Here is a 24,199-nt window from a genome sequence, read left to right on the forward strand (position 1 = left end):
TAGTTATAGAGCAATTATTATTATTATTTATTTATTTATTTATTTATTTATTTATTTATTTTTGAAGGTGAAAGGAGCTTTATATTAACTGCTAGCATAGTTTTGGTGGGCAAGAGAGGTTCAAAGTTAAAAATCATGGCCACCGATCGCAAAAAGGGGGACTTGTGAGCATACTAACCCCCCCCCCCCCCCCATTATAGAAATATCACGAAAAACGATCTTTTTAGTCAGCTTTTTTTAAAAAAGATGTTTGTAAAGAAATTTTCGGTGCAGAATGAGAGTATAAGACTCGGTTCTATGACTCCAAAAAAATTTTCGCGATGTAAAAAACATGTTTGAAAAAAAAACCGTTTTGTGAATGCCGCACTTTGCATACGAGTTGAATCGCAGGTCTTCATTCAAAAAGACATTCTTCTGGCTAATTCTTATGTAAAATGCCCCTTGTTTCCAAATACGACCACCTATCCCCTCATTACACCCCCTTTTTGGAACCTCCCCCACCCCTCCTCTGATTTAGAGCCTTTTTTTTTTGGAGGAGGAAAAAGAGTATGACAATAACCATAAACATTATTCTGAATTATTAGTGCAAAGCTCAAAATCTTGTGCATATGCAGCAAAAAGGAAATCATTGAGGGCAAATCCCCCCCCCCTTCCCAACACACAGCAGCAAAAAAAACTTTCAAATGCTTCTGAGGCCATCCCGACTGATTCTTCTGCGAATTGACCCCCTGAATTCGAATATTATCTCCGTTTTCCTCCTACACATATTGATTTTTGTAGAAATTCACCCCTCCCCCCTTTTTTAATTTGAGGGGGGGGGCAATTTTTAATTTTTTGCTACATATGCACAAGATTTTGAGCTTTGCACATGTCTAGTCATTCAGAATAATGTTTACGGTTATTGTAATGCTCTTTTCCCTCTCCAAATAAAAAAAAAATGGTTCTGAATCAGAGGAGGGGGTAGGTTCTAAAAGAGGGCGTAATGAGGGGATAGGTGGTAGTATTTGGAAACAAGGAGTCATTTTACATAAGAATTAGCCGGAAAAATGTCTTTTTGAATGAAGACCTGCGATTCTACTCGTATGCAACGTGCGACATTCACAAGACATTTTTTTTTTAATTTTTTTTTACGTCGCGAAAATTTTTTTGGACATAGGAGTCATAGAACTGAGTCTTATACTCTCATTCCGCACCGAAAATTTCTTTACAAACGTCTTTTTTTAAAAAGCAGAATAAAAAGATCGTTTTTCGTGATTTTTCTAATATTTTGAGGGGGTATACCCCCCCCCCCCCAAGACCCCGTTTTTGAGATCGGTGTCCATGATCTTGAACTTTGAACCTCTCTTGCCCACCAAAACTATGTTAGCAGTTAATATAAAGCTCCTTTCACCTCAAAAAAAAAAAATAAATAAATAAATAATAATAATAATAATTACTCTAAAACTAAGGAAAATTGAAAAAAACTTGGTGGGGCCTTAAAAAAAATTGGTACGTATAAGGGGAAAACGGAGATCATATTCGGATTCAGGGGGTCATTTTACATATGAATCGGCCGACAAAATGTCAGAAGCATTTTGAAGGTTTTTTTTTTTTGCCGAACTGATATTTTTCATTGCTATTCAAAAATTCATGCAGATGTTATGCCGTGACGCGCAAAAACACACTACAAAACCACGAACAATTCGAAAAACCACTCTATACACACATATAATTTTAAACACTTGTTAACCGCTATATATTTTCCCCCTATAGGTGTTATTAACGGCTAGTGAAAAGTGGTGTAAGTCACAAAACGAGGTTTCGTACGCGAAAAAAATACCGAACCGTTCGAATTTCAATTTTAGGGCCCGGCTCTTCTACTTGAAATAATTATCAGATTCTCTTAATTTAGGCCTCATTCGAAAACCCGCAAAAAATACTCCCAAGTTTATTCACTTCCTTCGAATTTCAAAAAAACCAAGACAGTGAAATAATCGGAAGAGTTAAAAGCATTTTTAAGACCGATGGAACATCCATATCAAATCCGAAATTTATTGTTTGCCAACGAGCTCACTTTAAATTAACGTGAATAAAATCATTTTTGATCTGTTGCCATTTTTTTTCACGGCTGTGAACAAATAAAATTCTTGCTTTTGCTTTGAGGTGAAAATTTCCCCTTTTACATATTTTTTGCTTTCTCCCCCTCCCCTTTTTTCTTTCTTCTTTGTACTGCTAGCAGAAGATAATCAAAGATCTTAGTTACATTAATAGAAGGTTGCGTTTAGTTTATTTAGGATTTAAAAGATTTACTGTTAACAAAATTTAGGAAACTTTATTTTGACGGAAAATGTTTTATAGTTTTTTATTCCCCTATTATTTAAGCCCAATTGTTGAACACGCGTCACTTGACATAACTTTTACTTTCGAGGTATACTGTGCAAAGCCGAGCAACGCAGCAAGTAGATAAATAAATCAAGTAATTTGCCGTCCTAAAAATTAAAATTAGTTTCTAGTTAAATTCCAAAATGGGTTTTGCATATCCAAGTACTGGTACACATTAAAAACTTTTTTAACATTAAAGTAGCGCATCTTGTAGCACTGAAACATGTATTAATATTTTCAAAAGACTTTTAAATCACGAAATTAGCCTCCCCTCAAATTAAACTGAATTTCTAGTTGAATTCCGAACTATGTTTTGCATATTCAAGCACTGGTACAAACTCTAAATTTAAAACTGTGTATTTTATGGCACTGAAACATAATAAATTTGCCGCCCCTAAAATCTGCCGCCCTAGGCGGCCGCCTAGGTCGCTTACCCCTAGAGCCGGGCCTGAGTATATATGTAAAGACATATGTATTGATTGAAGTGAGGGGGGCAGATAATGGGTGCACTCGCACCCCCCCCCCCCCCCCAGATTTTTGAAAAGAAAAAGAATTTTTTTTTTCGAAGTATTTTTTTAATATTTAAACTTTCTTAAAATAATGATTTGTGTCAAATAAATAAAATTGAATTCATTTTAAACACACGACAAGCTACAAAATACTTAAACTACTAAATAAATCACGAAAGATATTAATCTCATGTTTATGTCCACGATTGCGAGCAGGTGGTGAACTTTCACCCCCTGACTTTCAAAAATAAAATTTAATTAATCAGATAGAGAAAAGCTCCAAAATACATAACGGAAATTATTAATCTCACGTTTGTCCAGTATACGCTTTCCGGCGCTGCTGTACGGCTCTCTTGCACCACTAGGCCATATTTATTGACATTAGGGTAAGGGATGGAGCTCCGGGACTCTCCCCAATCTTTGTTTTTTAATTAATAAATAAATAGAAATCGATTCCGCCTCCCCTCTCTAACTTTTTGAGTTCCAAAAATGCAAATTTAGAAAAGCTTCGAAGATTTTTACGGAAAGGGATTCTGCAGCTTTCCCTTGGAAACTTATTCAAAATTGAAGTTTTAAAATGAAATAAATTGAATTCTAAATAAATTGAAGCACAATATTCTATGCTATTATAAGGAGGGGTTCAGAGTTCAGAGAGAATTCCACTTAAATTTTTCATAAGGGTAGCTGTTTAAAAAACCTATTTTTAGATAATATTAAAGGAGGACAAATCAGGTGCCTTTGTCAAAATATCATCTGAAAACCAAGTTTTAAAAACCCGATTGTAGGACAACATTAAGGACAGCAGTCTTTCGAAATTGAAGCTCCAAAAACGCAATTTTAAGCGATTTTCAAACGCAATATTAAGCGATGTTGTAAGGTTTTTGGAAAAATAATGATTTCTTCTCTAAATTGTGTCATTATAGTACGCTAATTACTTAAAGACAAAGAGTAAAGAAAGGAGAAAACGGTCTGATCTTGTGCAAATGAAGGCTTCTTCCTTTACTGTATATTGTTTATTTTACATAGTCTGAATCTCGTTAGAGCTTTCAAGCAATGTAAAATAAACAACATACAGACAGGGCAACGGTCTCGGCGAATCCTGCTGTAAATATTAAGGTTCAATGCGTTGGTATTGAGGAAAACCACACACACGCGCAGATAATCCGCACCTTATTAATTTTACACTTTTCTAACAGATAATCCGTGGATTACACGCAGGAAAATACGGTACAATTTGTTTTTTTTTCTTTTTTTAAAAATTTCAATCATGTACGCACAAAAAAAAAGGGAAAATATATAAAAAGTAATAAATTATTGTCTGAAAAAGTGAGGGGGCCCGGGCCCCCTCTGGCCCTTCCACGAGCCGCCACTGGTCAAAATTGATTCTTAAAAATTTGCTTATTTTTGGTTATAATATGGGAAACAATCAAAACTGTTAAGTGGAAAGTGATGTTATTAACCAAAAAATCTTACTACAATTATATATGCGAAAGTTTGTCTGTATGGATGTATGGATGTTTGTTACTCTTTCACGCAAAAACTACTGAACGGATTTTGATGAAACTTTACAATAATATAGCTTATGCATCAGAATAACACATAGGGTAGTTTTCGTCCCGTTATGGGGGGCAAAACCCCCTTAGGGAAGCAATAAAATACAATTTTCGTATAAATTCTCTAATGTAGGGATGAAAAAATACTTGCACATATTTACATTATATGTCCATCGAAAGCTCTGATTTTTCTGCTGAAGATGGCACCTATTCGAAATTTAGAGTAGAATTTAGAGTAGAATAAAAAACGAGTTATGAGCTTTTTAGTTCCATGTTCGAAGGCTTTCCTAAACTCAATACAGTATTTAGTGTATCATCTCAACTCCCTGTCGATAGCGACAATTGTTGTATAGTTGACTATCTTTGCTTTTCGTGACTGTTCAAAGCTTTTCTCAAGTCAAAACTTGAAGTAAAAATTTGGGGCAAGATTGGCAAATAATATATGATTTGGCTGATCATTTTCCATTTAAACGGAACTGTAATGTAATTAATGGTTTTTATTATTATTTATGCTGATTGAACACTTACTCATTATCCAATCAACCAGCAGATCGCCAAAACTTTTGCAGAAAGATTTCCGTAGCTGATGGATTTGGCAGTTTTTTTCAACGTCGCTGTTTTTGAAGCCGAAGACTACGTCATAATGTTTCTCAGCTTTCACCATGTAAACAAAATATCGTCAGTCAAAGAATCTTTAAAAAACTTTTTTTACTGTGTTAAATAATACAGCAACTAAATTAGGCAAATCCATAAACAGCACAAAAACTTCCATTAGTTTTCTTTTTTGCACAATTTCAAACAATCGCCAAATTTTACTACTTATTTTGGAAACATTTCAGATGAAACTCTTTAGCGCCATTTTATGGTGACCAAAAGTATCTCAGCACCTGACGATAATATCTTTGTAACGAAAATTAATATCATATCGTTTTACAAAGTAAGGAAAGAAGGAGGGATCATCATCGAAGGTATCCCAAAACGATTCCCGCAAATTCGGTAAAATCGCACCAAGAGCCCACAATGATTGAAGTTTCCCAAAATAACTAAAGCAAGTATAAGGGGATTACGAGCAACTTCAATAGCAATACAGAGAAGGTTTTAGACTCCATGTTAAAAAAAAAGTATCAACAGATTAATCTGTTTAAACATGAGAAGAATAATTTCATGTTTTGGAAATTTGTATATGCTTAAATATAGTGCTTTCGTTTCTAAATCAATACTATTTTGTTCTTTGTACTTATTGCTATTTTACTTTTACGGGTAAGGAAGAAACTCGATTTTTAATGATGTCAAAAAGATGTGTTTTAAATTCTTTCACTTAAACCAGAAAACAAAAGCAAGTAACGATTTTTTCTCATAATTATTACTGACCCAGGCAACGCCGGGTATATTTGCTAGTAAATAAATAAAAAATACAAAATAAAATAAAAAACGAATAATTTTTTTTTTTTAACTCGAAAAGTAGTTGATGGATTGACTTTTTCACAACGTTCTTTTTATGTGGAGGAGTGTGCTCATGTATACTTTTTCTCCCAAAAATTCTTACTCTGCGTTCTGCGGTAAAAAATTTCTCACTAATTTTTCTAACATTTTGACTATCGATTTATGAACTCAAAATAACAGACAAAACCATTTGAAGTATTGCATTTTCATACATTTAATTTACAATAATTTATGATTGCGGCAAAAAAAAAAAAAAAAAAAAAAAACGCGTTCTTGCTTAAAGTTGGCTTTTTTCTGAAGCAGAAACTGAACTGGGAAGAGCCTTTTATAGAAAATAAATGCCGGTTAGATAAGGGTGTGGAAAATCTCTGTAAATTTGCCTGAAGAGGGCGTTGGGGTAAGTTTTTATTGTTATTCGAACAGTTGGGCTCGAACGAGGAAGATCGAAATAAGATTTGTGCATCTCCTCACTCAAAAGATATTTTATGTTGTGTAATGTTTGTGTTCGTTAATAAAATTATAATTGTGCTGTTATCGACTATCGAACATTATCCATTGAACCACAAATTGCACTATCGAACCTGTCGGACATTTCCATAAAGGGCATTCGTTTAAAAAAAATCATTTTTCCGTTTTGTCTTCGCCAAAATACGGTAATGAACAAAATGTCTTTCGATTTTTTTAAGTTTTTGTTTTTTAAAAAGAAAAAAAAAACTTTTTGATGATCCGACAAATGACAGCCGCAATTTTTCAACCAGTGAAAACCCAAGGTCGCTCGCTGTTGGTTCAAAAGTCTCTTCTGGGTGACGAATGACGATCTGAGGAATGAAGCTGTTTTTTTATTGAATGAGAGTTGAAATATGTTTAAGACACTTGCTGCGTTGTAATTAGTAGAAAGTAAAAACTGCTATTATACTTTCAGAAGATTTATGTGAGGAAAATTCCACTTTGCTGGCAGTGTTCCCTTAAAAATTTTTGCAGTGTTGGGTGTAACTTATAGCCATAGGCGGCTGAGGGTGTACCAAAAACGTCAGGATTAATTATGGGGCAAGTTAGGTGGGTGATGCCCTTAAAGACGACTTTTTTTTTTTGAACTAGGCAATTGGCATCATTATTGATTAAATCACCTTCCCTAAAAAATTTGAGAAACGGCTTCTGAAATCGGGACAGATGGCAACAGTAAACTCCTTCCTTCCAATTCAAAGCTCCAGCGTGATTTTTGTAAAATAATAACCCATGAGAAAATATAAAACACACACTTGTTAAATGTCAATTAATTCCTCTTTCTTTAAACACGTGAATCGATCAATTTTATCATTTTTAAATTTATCGTTAATTTCGAACTTTCTAAAAGTGGAGGGGCAAAGCCCCTAAACTTTTGAAAGTGAGGGGGCAGTTGTCCTCTTTTGTAATAAAATAATGCAAATGGTAATGTAAATAGGTTTTTAACTATCTTTGCTTTTGGTGAGTCCCCCCTCACAAAAAGTTCTTTCCCCCAATTACAGTACTGTTCTAAGCTCAACAAAAAAAGCGCATTTTTTTTCTCCTTTGCAGAAGGTATTTAGTTTTGTTTACTCAATCATAGAGAATAGCACGTTAAAAAGAAAAAGTGTTAAGCAATTGGAATGTGTTATCAGGATATTCGAAAAGAATGAATTTTATTTCGCACAATATAAAACTACTTGTTTATAAAATGAATTTCAAATGTAGGGATGCCCACGTCGGGGGAGGGGGGAGATTCATGGCGCAGCTGCGCCACTGAAATATTTAAAGGGGTTGGTTGTTTTAAAAGGGATCCCTTTTTTTAGAGGGGGGGCTTTGTAATATTGGAGGGGGTACGCTCTCGCTCTTAGGGGAGCATCCCTGTTAAATACGTAATAGTTAAACTTCAACTCTGAATGACGACAAACTAGTTAAATGTCATCCTGCTTTTCTGTTCTAGAGTTTCAGAAGATAAGACACCTTTCCATTTGTAGATAAACAAAACAAATTAATCACGTTCCAAGTACATTTGGATAGGATCAGTGCCAAGCACGTCGAAGTTGGCGCAATGCTTACACCAAGATTTCTGTGGGCAAAATATTCACATTCGGTATTTTCGGAACAGCGAGAGATAGCGGAAGAAATCCTCTTAAACCTATTATTAGCTTTCCTCCAGTTGAAGGCAACAGCTCTCTGTTCTATTACTCTTCCGTGTCGCATTCTTGAATTTCACGCATATAGCATTTGATCGCATTCCTTGTGCTACCTGACGGGAATAGGACCCTCTGTGTTTTGTTGATCCACGTATAACTTGGACCTGAGTCGACAAGTTTAATACTCCCAGCATCTCCTGAGATTAGGATACGTGTCTGTTTCGAATTTGGAGATTTTTGTAAACAGAACTCCTTGGTGGAATGATACCGATGATGTCTCAAGAAAACATTTAAGGTAAGTTCGGCTAATCGAATGTTTACTTTTGATCCCATCCCCCGACGCAAAAAGAAGGGACGTCATAAGATTAACTTGTGTGTCTGTGGCATTGCAACACCTAATAAATGAACCGATTTTGATATTGTTTTTTTTTTCTTTTTTTTGGAAAATAGCTTGCTTGAGGGTTCTTGACCAGTAGTATCCAATCTGCGGTCCACGGGCCATACGTGGACCGATGTTACATATTTTTTCTTTTGTTTGTTTGTTTTTGAAAGGTGACTTGATTGAGAGTGGTCTTAACCAGTGGCCCTCTACCAACGGCACGTGGGTCATACGTGACCCGTTGTTACTTTCAGTGCTACAAATCGAAAACTGTTCTGGAGACTTTCAAAACAACTGATCGTCTTCGGTATTGAGAATGATTGTTTCAAATTTTCAGCCAAATTGCCAGAAAATGGTTTCTGGAATACAAGTGGTTACTTTTGTATCAATAAAATCTGTACCTTAGAGCCAGAAGGACGTAACTCCAAAAATTGCGATTTTCCGTTTATTAGTGCATTGCATGTAGAAGCCGATTCCACATCGAGCCATACGAATGTATTTCTTTAAAAATAACAACGATAAAATTAAAAAAAAACCCCGACTGAGTCGCAATTGTAGAATCAAGAGGGAAGATTGAAAATCCTTTAAAAAGCCTCATGCTATTAAAAATCAATGTCAATTTTTTTTTTTTTTTTTTGCTATTAAATATAAACTGGCAACAGATAAAAATTTTAAATAATTGCTTTTAATTTCCTTGTCGGGCAACAATGAATTCGGATATCAATCGCGTGAATAAAGGCTTAATCGTTATTAAAATCTGCTTTTAAAAAAACGTAAATTCGAATTCTCTGAAACATGGAAGTTCGAAACACATTCTACCAGACGTGGAAAAAAATTCTATTTATTTTGGTATTAAATTTTTAACTATGTTTTCACTGCAAAAATCTCAAAAGACTTTTTAGAGGTTTTTAATTAATATCTTCGTTAATTAATATCATCCAAAGATGCAACCTAGCTAAGACAGGGGTGATTGTGAGTTCATCAAAAAATACCTGAAAGTTTCAAAGCGAGAACGGGGTGGTGGGGGGGGGGGGAATCTTTGGCCCCTATTACTTAAGTGCACCTTTGCCATAGTACTAAATAGTTCTGAGTCAAAATATTGTGTGTACATTTGATTAAATTTTTAATGGGTTACAATGTTACTTTTGAGCTGGTGTTATGCAAATTATCTTAACATTTGTCCATCTTAAGGGATTGGTGTCCATCTTAAGGCTCTTGCACTTGATGAGTACTACATAAATAAAAAAAATGCGGAGATAGAGAGATAAAAGCATAACAAAAAAAAACATAATTCCGGTATTTTCGGACATAAAAATACCGGAAATACGTCCGAAAATACCGGAAATTCGGTAAAATACCGGAACACAATCACCCCTGCTAAGAGCACTCTCGATCAACTATCCTTTCGAACTTTTTTGTACCACAGACAGACACACAGATACGTCAAACTTATAACCCCCTTCCTTTGTGTGTCAGGGGTTAAAAAATCCTTTTAAATTTTTACCAGGGTTAAAAGAGCATCAGGCATCCCATCCTTTGCATGCGCCAGAAAAAAAGTTTTTTTCTTTTCCCTGAAAAATTATCATAATGTGACTTACGTCCTTCTGACACTGAGGCAGAGAAATAAGCCTGCAGTAATAACAATTTTCGGTTTGTAATTTTCTTTCCTTTTCTGTGTTTGATGTCTAGAAAAAAATTAAATATGTTTAAATTTTATTTCTGGTCCGCGAAATTCATCTCAATATGAGACGAGGCATTAAGGTAAAAAATAAAGTTGGGCACAACTGTGTTCTTAGCTATAATTCATTTGAGTCGCTGGTTTTATTTAAATTTGTAATTCAATATTAGTTTTTGTGTTCATCAATGTTAGATAATGATAAGGAAGGGTAAAGAAATGAAAAGATAAACCTCTGATACAGTTCTTCAGATTTAAAAAAAAAAGAAAAAAAAGAGAGAGAGAAAAAAAGAAATCATATTGATTTGAATACTATTTGCACTAGAAACACCTGATTCCGTATTTATCAGATTTTTTTATTATGAATAACGTAGGGGAATGTGGGGCAAAGTGAAATGGTGAAATATGTACTCCGCTTTTAGCGCCACTTACCTAGTAATATTTTAACAATGTAATAACATATGTAGTCCAAGAAACATATGTAGCCCCATTCCAGTCAAGAAAAAATTAGCTCTGAAAATCAAACATATGATAATATAGGCAGTTTTCAATAATTGATACTCAAATTGTAATATGTTGTTCTAAGTCAAAAATTATTTTGATATTATCAAATGATAAAGTTTTTGTTGTTAACATTTTAAATATTAATTAGGACCTCCTAATATTCGGTGTAGCATTTATTTAGTTAATATTTAGCTTATTTATATTTTTAATAATTTTCACAATTAGTCAAGAGCATGCAGGGCAAAGTGAAATTGTTCATTTTGTTTACTCATTCAATCTTTTACTAAATCACTAACGTATTCATTTATTAATTAATTTATTTACATTCCTTCATTTAATAATTCACTTATTAATTCATTCATTTACTTATTCATTTTCACTTTATTCACTCATTTGTTTTTCCTCATGCTTTAATTAATTTATTTATTAGTTTACTCTTTCGTTATCTCTTTCTTTATTCGATTATTGTCTTATGTGCTTTAGTTTGTCAAAACATGTTTTTCAGATTTGAATAAAAAATATTTCATTCGAAAATATTTCATTTTTTACTTTGACCCATGAAAAAAAAAAGTGAAATTTTTTCACTTTTTTTCAAGGCACAATTTTACTCCCAAAAATAAAATAATCCTAATGTTTCAACACTAGTTTGATTCTAAAATACAATAGTCTTTCTTTATGTACTCTAATTTTCAAAATTCATATTTGTTCATTTTTAAAAAGCTCAGTCATCTTAACTATTTCACTTTGCCCCACATTCCCCTATTTTGTAAAATAGTCATTAATGCATTTTTCGTACGGGCTTCTCAGATTTAAATGAATTTTGAGACTTCAAATGACAGCCAGCAGCTAGCAATGTTTATCTCATCTAATAACTCTCACCCAGCATCAAAATTTAACTTTACCGATTTTCATGTTATTTTGGTTCAGCCGTTGCTTAGCAATTAAATCCAGAAGAATCTACGCTGTAATGTTAAATTGTTTTTTGATGTTTAACATTTTAAATGAACATTTGCAAAAATTGTTTTTTTTTTCTTTTTTTTTTGTCGTTTTTGCGCGTAGCTTAACCAGGGGCGTGCACGGGGGAGGGGAGCACCTGTTGACCAAGGAGGGGGGGGGGCAAGCTTCAAAATGAGGGGTGATATATATATATATATATATATATAGTATATACACTCAAGAGCCAAAACATTATGACCACCTCTACATTTTGCAATGAATTCGCCTGGATGACGTGGAAGGCACGTGATCAGGTGGGAGTGGTATTTAACTGCTGCTGGAGAGTCTGAACAATCATTCTTTCACTTAATTCTGTGTGTGATGGGAAAGGCTGCAGATCTAAGCGACTTTGATAAAGGGCAGACTGTAATGGCTCGAAGGCTCGGAACAAGTATTTCAGAAACTGCACGACTCGTGGGTTGTTCGCGACCTACAGTTGTAAGTACTTATGCAAAGTGGATGAATGACGGCGAAACCAGCAGTAGACGACATGGTATTGGAAGTCCACACGCTATCGAAGAAAAAGGTCGTAGGAGACTGTCTCGCATGGTGCAGCAAAACCGGAGCCTGACAGTGGCTCAGCTGACAGCCCAATTCAATGCAGGGCCAAGTAGAATAGTATCGAAGCACACTGGTCAGCGGACACCGTTGGATATGGGGCTACGCAGCAAACTTCCCACTCGTGTGCCTATGCTAACCAAGCGTCACCGCCAACTGCGCCTGCGCTGGGCCCGGGAACATCGTGACTGGTCCATGGATCAGTGGGAGAGAGTTGCCTGGTCAGATGAATGACGTTTGGTCATGCATCATGGCGATGGCCGTGTCAGGATACGCCGTCTTCCGGGCGAACAGTTGCTCCCTTATTGTACAGTAGATCATACACAGGTCGGTGTTGGCGGTATTATGCTTTGGGGGACGTTCTCTTCGGCGTCTCTGGGACCCATGGTTGTGGCACAGCAGACCCTGAATGCCACAAGGGTATCTGAACATCATTGTGGACCAGTTGCACCCTTACATGGCTTCTGTTTTTCCAGCTGGAAATGGAATGTTCCAACAGGACAACTCCCCGTGTCACAAGGCTAAAATTGTGTTGGAGTGGTTCGAGGAACATGACGCTGAACTCCAGTTAATGTTCTGGCCGCCTAACTCACCGGATCTCGATCCGATAGAACACATTTGAGATGTCATGGGACGGCAACTCAGAGTTCAAAGACCACCAATTCGCAATATCTCGGATTTGCGTAACAATTGCTTAAACATCTGGTACAATCTGTCTCTGGCTATCTACCAAGGACTTGTGGCATCCATGCCAAGGCGGGTTGAAGCTGTGTTGCGCGTTAAAGGTGGGCCAACTCGTTATTGACAGGTGGTCATAATGTTTTGGCTCTTGAGTGTATATATATATAGTATATATATATATATATATATATATATATATATATATATATATATATATATATATATATATATATATATATATATAGTATATATATAGGGAACAATATGGAGGAGGGGAGGAGGGCCCGTTAAAGTCATTTGTAATGAGCTCCAAAATTTCTGTGCACGGCCCTGAGCTTAACTGCCACGGTGACGGCACAGTTATTACTTCTTATAAAATCGTGGAGTAAATTAACCCAACCATAAAAAAAATTAACGTTTGTAAAAATATTAATTTGGCTGTTGTGACCAACTGAATCGTTGAGTCCGAAAACCAGCGATCTCCACTTTTTTATTACCAAACTGAGATTATTTTTTCTTTGCAACTCATCTGAATACACCTTTTAGCCTGAAAACAAGTCATCTCTTCTCACTAGTAATGAAAAATACTAAGCATTGATAAGGTTCAAGGTTCAATACTATACCAAAATATTATTTTTTGGGCAACAACGAATTTTAAACAACCTGAAGTTTTTGTTCTTTATTTGGTTCGAAAACATGCCTATCCTGGAGATGACTTGTAATCTAACTAGACCGTATGCACACTCATCAACCACAGTCATCGTCATCAACCACATCGCAGAAGTGCACTGTAGAAGAGGTAGTAACATATGAATGGCCACGGGGAAGAATGATCATAGTTTCAGACACACACAATAATTTCCAGTAGTGCATTTTTAAACTTTGAAGTCCATTAGTCGTGCACGCTAGTTTTAAACTTTTTCCAGTTATAACTCAGTGACTATGATCTTTCTTGCGAGTATCATCTTATGTATGTATAATAGCCAATTCACTGATCGAGTAATGCTCCTGATGTCACCAACAATGAAACATGCATGACGGCATTATTTCATTGTTGAAGAACCAAAAATTCAGTAAATTGGTAGTGTTTTAAAATACTAACTGAATTGTGTTCACGAGGTCAAAAGGAAAAGTTATTAATTAGTTTAACTGAAAATATATATATTCTTCTATCTTCTAGTTCCATTTTTCGAATAAAATCTTAATATATAAAAATCAATGTCCTGAGATAATATATATACATATATATATACATATATATATATATCAACGCACAGCCGAAACCGCTGAAGCTTCAGACTTGAAATTTGGCAGGCATGTCCGCATGATTACGAAAGTAACCACTAAGAAAGGATTTTTCGAAATCTCAATTAGTTCGGGAGAAATTAATTAAAACCTCTTAATTTCTGAGAAATTAAAACCTGTCATTGAATTCAAATCCCTTATTTTCGAAGGCTTTCCTCCATTCAAATCATTATTCAGTACTTCATCTCAACTTTTGGTCGATAGTGAACTATAAATTTAATATTGTTTTTGTTTCTCACGTGATTCTTCGAGGCTTTTCTTAAGTCAAATAATTCGCAAATAATTTTCAGTATTACAGATCGGACCCTTTTTTTCTTACTTTGTGTAAATTTTGTTGGCAAGCTGTTTTACTATTCAATTTTTGGTTTTTAAATAACATCATTTGTTTCTTGCAAATGTAATTAGAAAGGTTTAATTTGTTATTTTGTTTGATTTTATTATAAAACTTACTTTTTTAAAAACTCATTGAGGATGGAGCACATCAATGTGAACGGAACTATTCTTCCTCATCATGTCGTTAATATTACAGGTGATGGTGCATGTCTTTGCCGATCTCTTTCGTTTTTATTGTATAATAGTGAAGCTATGTTTAATGAAATTCGTGCTACCATAGTTAATTACGTTTATAATCATTGGGATCAATTTTCTATTATGTCATGTGATAAACACGGTAATAATTATGAAAGCTCCGAAGATTACTTAGTGGATATGTCGCAGGTTCATGTTTTTGGTGGATTCTGTGAATTATTCGCTGCTGGAGACATTTTTCAGTTCTTATTTGAAGTTTATTTTGAAGGCAAATTTTATGCAAAATTTGGAAATGACACTTTTCCAGTGAGAAGACTGAAATTTAGTGGTGATCTTTCAAATGGACACTTTGATGTTTACATACCGGTAAATGAAGCCAGTATAGTCTCTGAAAGTAGCACAGAATCACTCCATAATACCACTGATTTTGAAAACACTAAGGAAAAAAGGAAAAAAAGACGAGCCAGATTTTCAAATGCTACACGTAAAAAGCAGTTGAAAACTGCGGTCAAAAAATATCAACAAAGTCACCCAGAAACTTTAGCTGCTGCTGTGAAGAAATATCAAACAAGTCACCCAGAAGCTTTAGCTGCTGCTGTCAAGAAATATCAAACAAGTCACCCAGAAGCTTTAGCTGCTGCTGTCAAGAAATATCAAACAAGTCAACCAGAAGCTGTAGCTGCTGCTGTGAAGAAATATCAAACAAGCCACCCAGAAGCTGTAGCTGCTGCTGTCAAGAAATATCAAACAAGCCACCCAGAAGCTGTAGCTGCTGCTGTCAAGAAATATCAAACAAGCCACTCAGAAGCTTTATCTGCTGCTGTCAAGAAATATCAAACAAGTCACCCAGAAGCTTTAGCTGCTGCTGTCAAGAAATGTCAAACAAGTCACCCAGAAGCTTTAGCTGCATCAGTCAAAAAATATAAAAAAAATCACCCAGAAGCTCAGAGATCTGCTCAAAAAAATTATGAGAAACAAAATCCTGGTTTACGAACTGAACGCCGTTTACGTCCATGGAACACGAAAACCTACTCAGGTTTTGCATATGATTGTAATACAGAATATGAAAATGATATTGGTACTATGGACAATAAATGCCCAGTGTGCCATGCAAAAAAGTTCAAACGTGAAAGCCCAGGTTTGTGCTGCAGCGGGGGTAAAGTACAGCTTCCACCACTACCACCTCCACCAGAACCACTGTATAGTTTGCTCATGGGCCATCATCCAGATCACCGCCATTTTATTGATCGTATTCGGCAATACAACGGATGTTTTCAAATGACATCGTTTGGAGCCAAGCAAATTAAGGAGACTGGTTTCATGCCAACATTCAAAGTTCAAGGACAAGTTTACCATTTGTGTGGAAGTTTGCTCCCAGAAACAGAGCAACAGGCTCAATTCTTACAGATATATTTCGTAGGTGATGATGAAAAAGAAGCTCACATAAGGTCACACAACTATCCTGGTGTCAAGCCAGACTTGGTAAAGCAACTTCAACATATGCTGCATGAAGTAAATAATTACATCAAGGATTTAAAAACTGCGTTAGATAAGGTGCCACTTGAGTGTCGAAATTTTCAAGTAATGATTCATGCAGATCGTATGCCTGCCAATGCACATAAAGGACGTTTCAATGCACCATCAGCCAACGAGGTGGCTCTGGTGATTGTAGGACAGCAGTTTCAGCAGAGAGACATCATCCTTGAAAGCCGCAATGCAAAACAGCAACGAATAAGCGAACTCCATAGGGCATATGATGCCCTGCAATATCCTCTCATGTTTTGCTATGGGGAAGATGGATATTCAGTTGATGTACTTCAGCAAGATACTGCTGATAAGTTGGGGCCTACTACTAAATTACCTGTCAAGAAAACTGTTTCTGCAGCTCAGTTTTATTCCTGGCGTATAATGTTACGAGATACAGAAGAAAATTATCTGTTACGCTACTGTGCTCTTCTAAGTCAATTTTTAGTTGATGAGTATGCTAAGATAGAAACTGAAAAACTGAATTTTCTCAAATACAATCAAAGCAAACTGAGATCAGAGGAATACATTCATTTAAGAGATGAAGTAGGAAGGTATGATGCTGATCAAATAGGACAGAGAGTGGTATTACCATCATCGTTTATCGGTGGACCCCGTTACATGCACGAACGAGCTCAAGATGCCATGTCATATGTACGTCATTATGGAAGTTCAGATTTATTTATAACTTTCACGTGTAACCCAAAATGGAAAGAGATTCAGCGAGAATTGTATCCCGGACAGAAGCATTATCAACGTCATGACATCATTGCGAGAGTTTTCCATATGAAAGTGAAGGAGTTTATGGATCTTATAGTTAAAGGACAAGTTTTTGGTAAAGTTCGGTGTCACATGTTATCTGTAGAGTGGCAAAAACGAGGGTTGCCCCATATTCATTGCCTGCTGTGGCTGGAAGAAGCCATTACTGCTGATATGGTTGATAAAGTTGTGTGTGCTGAAATTCCAGATGTTGATCGTGATCCCCTTCTCTATGATATTGTTAAGGCTAATATGATTCATGGGCCATGCGGAAGAGTAAATACATTTTCTCCTTGCATGAAAGATGGTTGCTGCACAAAACGATATCCTCGCCCTTTCGTCCAAGAAACGCAGAGGGGACTAGATGGTTATCCTTTGTATCGTAGGAGAACTCCAGAGGACGGTGGTTTCACAGTTAATCTTAAAGGATTTCAGTTAGATAACAGATGGGTTGTACCATACAATCCCGTTTTGTTGCGTACTTTTGAATCTCATATCAATGTTGAGATAACGAATTCCGTAAAATCCATAAAGTATGTTTGCAAATACATCACTAAAGGAAATGATCAAGCAGCCTTCATTTTAAAGAATGATAAAGATATTGATGAGATAGAGATATACGAATCTGGCAGATATATCAGCAGTTCAGAAGCAGTGTGGAAAATATTGGGATTTCCTATTCATGAGAGATACCCTGCAGTAATTCATCTTGCTGTGCATCTGGAAAATGGCCAACGTGTTTACTTCACCGCACAAAATATTCATAACAAAGTTGTAAAACCTCCAGAGACAACACTTTCGGCATTCTTCAACCTTTGCAAAATTGATGAGTTTGCCAGAACACTTCTGTATGTTGAAGTTCCTTCGTATTATGTGTGGCAACAGAATAAAAAGTTTACAAGACGTAGGCGGGGAGAGAAAATTGATCAATGGCCAGGGATAAAGAAAGATTCTGCTTTAGGACGCGTTTACACAATTCATCCTAACAATGTTGAGTGTTACCACCTACGCCTCCTCCTCCATCATGTTAGAGGTCCAACATCTTTTTCTTATTTAAAAACTGTAAGCAATGTTGAATACCCTACATTCAAAGCTGCATGCATGGCAATGGGATTGCTCGAGGATGATAAACAGTGGCAATACACTATTGAGGAAGCTATTTTAAGCAGCTCATCATTCAAACTGCGAGAACTTTTTTCAGTGATCTTGGTATTTTGTCATCCCTCTGATCCCCGAAGCCTTTGGGAAAAGTACAAGGACAGTTTTTCAGAAGACATCCAGTTTCAGCATGAAAGACAACTGCAAGACTCCGCTCTTTCAACTAAGGACAAAGCGTACAACCAATGCTTGATTCTGATTGAAGACACTGTTCAGACTCTGGGAGGTCAGCGCTTAATGGATTATGGTTTACCTCAGCCTGAGCGATTTGAGACTAATTTGCAAAACAGAGAGTACATGCGAGAAACAAATTTTGATCTTGAAGATTTGAAGAAAAAAGTACATAATGCTGAAGTCTCTCTAACAGGCGAACAGTCCAGCGTATATCAAAAGGTCCTCAACAGCCTCGAGTCTGGTTCAGGCCAAATGTTTTTCTTAGATTCACCTGGTAGAACTGGAAAAAACATTTCTCTTAAATTTACTTCTTTCAAAGGTCAGAAGCAATAAAGGCATTGCCTTGGCAACTGCATCATCTGGAATAGCTGCAACGTTATTGGAGGGTGGAAAGACAGCTCATTCTGCTTTTAGATTACCCCTTAACCTCAATTACTCAGAGAATCCAACGTGCAATATTAAAAAACAGAGTAATTTGGCTAAGGTTTTACGTGATTGTAAACTCATTATCTGGGATGAGAGTACTATGGCTCATAAAGCAGGATTCGAGGCTCTTAATGCAACTCTCAAAGATCTAAGAAATTCTGAGGAAGTAACGGGTGGAGTAACTGTTCTACTAGCAGGAGATTTTCGGCAAACATTACCGGTTTTACCTAGAGGAACACGTGCAAATGAAGTTAACGCATGCATCAAATCGTCGTATCTATGGCCTAAAGTGCAGAAACTTCGTTTGAGTAAGAATATGAGAGTTCATTTACATGGAGATGCGTCAGCGGAATTGTTTTCTAATCTTCTCCTTAAAATAGGAGACGGATTATATCCTGAATGTGCTGGCAAAATTATTATACCCCACGCACTCGCTACGGTAGTCACGGAATTGCCAGATCTCATCGCCAAGATTTATCCTGATGTTGCTGATATAAAAAATAAGCCCATTGAATGGTTGTGCGAGCGTGCCATCTTATCTCCAGAAAATGACACAGCCGCAGAAGTCAACAGTATCTTATTAAAGTCGTTTAGTGGAGAAGATATTTACTACAAATCTTTTGATACAACAACAAATCGTGATGATGCAGTGCAGTATCCAGAAGAGTTTCTTAATACCTTAGACCCTCCAGGTTTTCCACCTCACCTACATCACCTGAAAGTTGGAACACCAGTAATGCTACTACGAAACCTTTGTCCACCAAAGTTATGCAATGGCACCAGACTACAAGTGATTAGACTTAATAAGTATGTTATCGAAGCTACGATAATGACTGGATGTGCTCGAGGAGAGTTGGTTTTAATACCCCGCATTCCATTAATTCCGTCGGACTATCCTTTTGAATTTAGAAGAGTGCAGTTCCTGTAAAAGTTTGCTTTGCAATAACCATTAATAAGTCGCAAGGGCAGACGTTAAAAGTAGCGGGGATCGATTTAAGAGAAGACTGTTTTTCACACGGCCTATTTTATGTACCTTGCTCCAGAGTCAGTTCATCAAGCAGTTTAATAATTTTAGCACCAGAAAAAAAAAAAACCAAAAATGTTGTATACAAGGAAGTTCTTGCTTAAACACACAGGCATAACAATAAAATGTGGATGGTCTGCGTTTTCAAAGAAAATCAATACTTTAAAATGATCGTTAATGACAATTAAGGATCGGTTCAGGCCAAGGGCATATATATAAGGAGTCCAGGGGCCCCGGGACCCTCCTAAAATTAGAAAAATATAGGTAATAAGTAATTATTATAGGAGATTTTTATTTACTACGTGCACCAAACACTGTTATCCCCTGCTAATTCCATTACCCGAGCAATGCCGGGTACGGGAATGCTAGTACTATATAATATTCGTGCATATGCTTCATTTAGCAAATTTTTTGACAGCTATTTACTGACTTCTTTTTATTTAAGAATTATTTAATAAGTATCTGTACATTCATGGTTAAAAAGCATAGTAGACTCCGAATGCAAGAATAATATTTGTTGTTCTTATCCTCATATATATAACAGCCAATGATCGAGTAACGCTCTTGACCTCATCAACAATGAAACTCGCTCCACGCCATGATAATTTGATAACATGTTTTGGTAATGTTTAAAATGCAGGGAAAGGCTTTATTGTGACAAGGCTGAACTCGATCCAGTAACTTATCTGCTTTACTGGTAAGACTGAGTCATTTCAGGGGAATGAAGAAACGAAAAAATTGTCAGCAATGAACGCTATCTACTGGAGTTGAGAAATAATCCCTGGAGTTACGGTTAAAATGTCAACCATCAAACTATCACCAAACAGGCAATGGCTTCGTTCAAATGTAGAAGTCATTTTCACCCGTCATACCTTGACGGTGATTTTCTAGTAATATCATAGTTGAAAACTATTTTTAAGAGTCTAACAGCTCCCGTAGAAATCTGATTTTCTCAAAAAAAAAAAAAAAAAAAAAAAAGATTTGTGATCATTCTTTTCCGTGGCCCTTGAAGAAATATTACAGCTATTGTCAGGGACCCGACTTACAGATCTGGGAAACAAAGTCATTTGGTGCTCCTTAAGAGAAACTGAAAATTTCAGCTGATGTGCAGAGTTTAAAATACAATACCAAAATATTATTTTTTGGGCAACAATGAATTTTAAACAAGCTGTAGCTTGTTTAAAATTCATTGTTGCCCAAAGTTTGAAGCTTTTGTAGGAGCACATAATATAAAAATTAAAAAATTTAATATAGCTAATCTCCGAAAAAAATTATTATATACGAATAAAAAATAATAATTAAATTTAATTGTTGCCTATTAAGTATTGATAGAATTGATGAATAATTTGGGACACCTTAAAAGTTGGGGGGGGGGGGTCTTGGGCATTTGTTCCGAATGCCCTCCTGTAAATCAGTCCCCGCCTCTTATAAAAATGTAAGAATGTTATTCCACTTCATATTTTTTAAACAAAACTAACGAATTGGTGAAAGTAATTTTAACAAAATAATAGTATTCGAAATAATTTTTTATTGAAAATTTAAAAATCTTAATAAATAAGGGATTGAATCGTGCTTTGCCTGCAAAATGTATTGCTATGTGGCGTCGATTTGATGTATAAGAGATCACGCACAACAGAGTTGAAGAAGTTCAAAGACATTTCTCTTGTGTTTTTTTGTCTTTAACTCGAGGAGGGTGACGTGCAGTGAAATTAAAGAACGAAGTTTTGTTTTCCGCCACGTTTCCTTTCTAGGTTATGTTTAGTGGTGTTCATGTGGGGGGAATGAAGAAGACAGATGAGTTGTGTGCTACTCCGTGTTTTATGCTCCAACTACTCTTGAACACAACACACCTAGCAGTATGGATAGGTTTCTACAGGGTGTTCCGCTTTAACCTGCAAGACTTATGTTTTCACAACCGTTAGTCTTAGATGTATAATTCCAACTGCAAAAATGTTCAAAATCAGATGCAGAGTTAAGATATTAAAAGTTTGAAGTGAAAATAAAAGTGAGTTAAAAATACAAAATTTAACTTTTTATACGGGCCCCAGGTCCAATAACTTATATTTAGGGAAAAAATCTCCATTGAAAAAAAAAAAAGCCAACACAAAAAGTTTGAAATTAGTACGACCAATATTCACCGAGATATGAAACGCAGAGTTTTGTGACTACACCACTTTGGGGGGGGGGGGGGAATATAGCAGTTAACAAGTGTTTAAAATTATATGTGTGCATAGAGTGTGGTTTTGCAAATTGCTCGAGGTTTTGTAGTGTGCTTTCGCGTATCACGGCCTAACCTTTGCATTTATTTTTGAATGGCAATGAAAAATATAAATACCTTGTTTTTCTTACTTTGACGACCTGTCATTTTTCTGAAAGGACGATAAATTCTAATCTCATCTTCTGTATGGCCCTGAAAATTTTGAATTGGAATAACTCCTTGAGTTTTGGTCGCACAAATGTCAAGTTTTTGTGTCAGTAATAGTTTTCAATGAAGATTAGTTCTCTAAATATTAGTTAGGGGACCTAGGGCCCATATAAAAAGTTAAATTTTGTATTTTTGGCTCATTTTTATTTTTGCTTCAAACTTTCAGTAGCTCAACTCTGCATCTGATTTTGAACATTTTTGCAATTGGAAGTATACATCTAGGACTAACGGTGGCGAAAATAAAGGTCTTGCAGGTTAAAACGGAGCACCCCGTATATTATTGTTATTATTATTACCAGCTTAATAACCGGCATTGCTCGGGTGCTTATAAACACAACATATCTTTTAGATAATTTAAATGGGTGAATTCCATCTAAGAATCATCGGTAAAGCGAAGTGGGAAAATTGGGCGCCGTCAATTGGGCCATTGGGAGCCGGCACTATTGAGTTATTAAAATACGAAAAAGAGAACAACTTGGTTACAACAACTCAATTTTGTTCAAAAGTGCAGGTATGACTACCATAGGCGGATTTAGGACTGAGTTCCTGGGGGGGGGGGGGCAGGATTTTTTTTTTTTTTTTTTTTTTTGAGCAATATTAGTTGTAATCAAGACTGGATTTATAATATAGACTTTTCTGGTCCTAAACTGTTTCTGCTTTTTGGTATGTTTTGTAGACACTGACAACTTTTCTGTCAGTGGCAAAAAAGGTCAAAGTGTCCCCCCCCCCCTCCCCACTATGTTTTATACATACGGTTCATGATGGGAAATGGTGTCCCTTTTAAGTAGGGAATATACCTAATTAGATATACCAAGTAGAATATACCCAATTTTAGGGGTCCGGGGGTTTCTTCCCCGTAGGAATTTTTGTAAAATAGATATAAATTTCTGCATTTTGAAGCCTTCTGCAATTCGAACCACAAAGATCTCTGAAAATAAATAGCAAAACACTCTTTTGCCAATTACGATAATACACAATACAAATCAGTGGCAGCAGTCCTCAGAGAGAAAAAGCGAGGAAGAAGATAAGATTATGTTTTGTTATTTGCTTACATCGGGCTGTTTAAATTCAATTAGTTTTTGATCAAGCCCTTAACCCACCCACAAATACAACAATGAATTAAACACAAAATGATCAATAGTAAAAAATGCTTTTAAAAAAATGGTGTACAGATTTAGAAAATAGATAACAGGAGAGTACCATGCTGCCCATTTGGACAATTCGTCATTTATACACTTGATAAGAAATTAAATTGAAGCACCCTTTGCTTAGGTATTTCAAAGACTCATCTAATCCATTTCAAGGACTTGAGAACAATTAAAATTATTTAATTTCAAGCAGTGCAGAAAACGAAAAGGAATAGAGGTGGTGTTTTTTCCCCCCGTACTGAACAGATTAACAGTATGCAGTAGAAGTAAGATAGAAGCAAGCAATACAAAAGAATTTCCAAAATAATGCACTGCATTTGGGATTAAATAAACAGCAAGATGTGAAACATGTGAGTCACAAAAATTTATCTCAAGTACTATGTTACAAAACGTGAGAACCATGATTTTTACATTTTTGATGCAGGATGAGGCAAGGAAATGAATTTAACATGTTTCGGCATTTTTTCCTCTACCGTCTATCCCCTCCCATTTGTTATAAATGTTTAACTTTATGGTTTGTGTTTGTACTTTTCCAAAACTTTCAAGCACTTAAAAATGAAATTTATTCTTTCAAGTCCTTCCCCCCCCCCCCCCTTTTTTTTGGTAAGGAACAAGTCATGAAATTTTCTGGAGTTGGGGGCCTTCAACAAAGCGGGTGTCCTAAGCTATATAGCTTGTTTAGTTTATAAGAAAATCCGCTTTTTTTAATCTTTGTTTCAGTTTCTAATTTGTTGAAATAATTCTTGATTATTTTAAGTATTGCAGCTGAATACATACCTCGTTCAATCGATATTTTCACTTATATACTTGCCCTAATAGCTTTCAGTTCAAAGTAGTCGTTTTCAACACATTTCAGCATCCCAGTGACTGCTTTACTACTTGTAATATATTGTATGGATTTCTCTCTCTCTCCCCCCCCCCCCAGAAAAGGACA

The 24,199-nt window shown here is 35.8% G+C and overlaps 1 protein-coding gene across 1 annotated transcript; it reads left to right on the plus strand.

Moving 5' to 3' along the window:
- The first annotated feature begins 15,710 nt into the window (after positions 1–15,710).
- LOC129220983 (uncharacterized) lies at positions 15,711–23,707 on the plus strand. The gene is made up of 3 exons (XM_054855418.1): positions 15,711–18,483; positions 19,049–19,317; positions 23,690–23,707. The coding sequence occupies exons 1-3, from the start codon at positions 15,711–15,713 to the stop codon at positions 23,705–23,707; spliced, it is 3,060 nt and encodes a 1,019-aa protein (XP_054711393.1).
- Positions 23,708–24,199: the final 492 nt, after the last annotated feature.

This window comes from Uloborus diversus, chromosome 4, assembly GCF_026930045.1.
Source record: "Uloborus diversus isolate 005 chromosome 4, Udiv.v.3.1, whole genome shotgun sequence".
Taxonomy (NCBI): Eukaryota; Metazoa; Arthropoda; class Arachnida; order Araneae; family Uloboridae; genus Uloborus; species Uloborus diversus.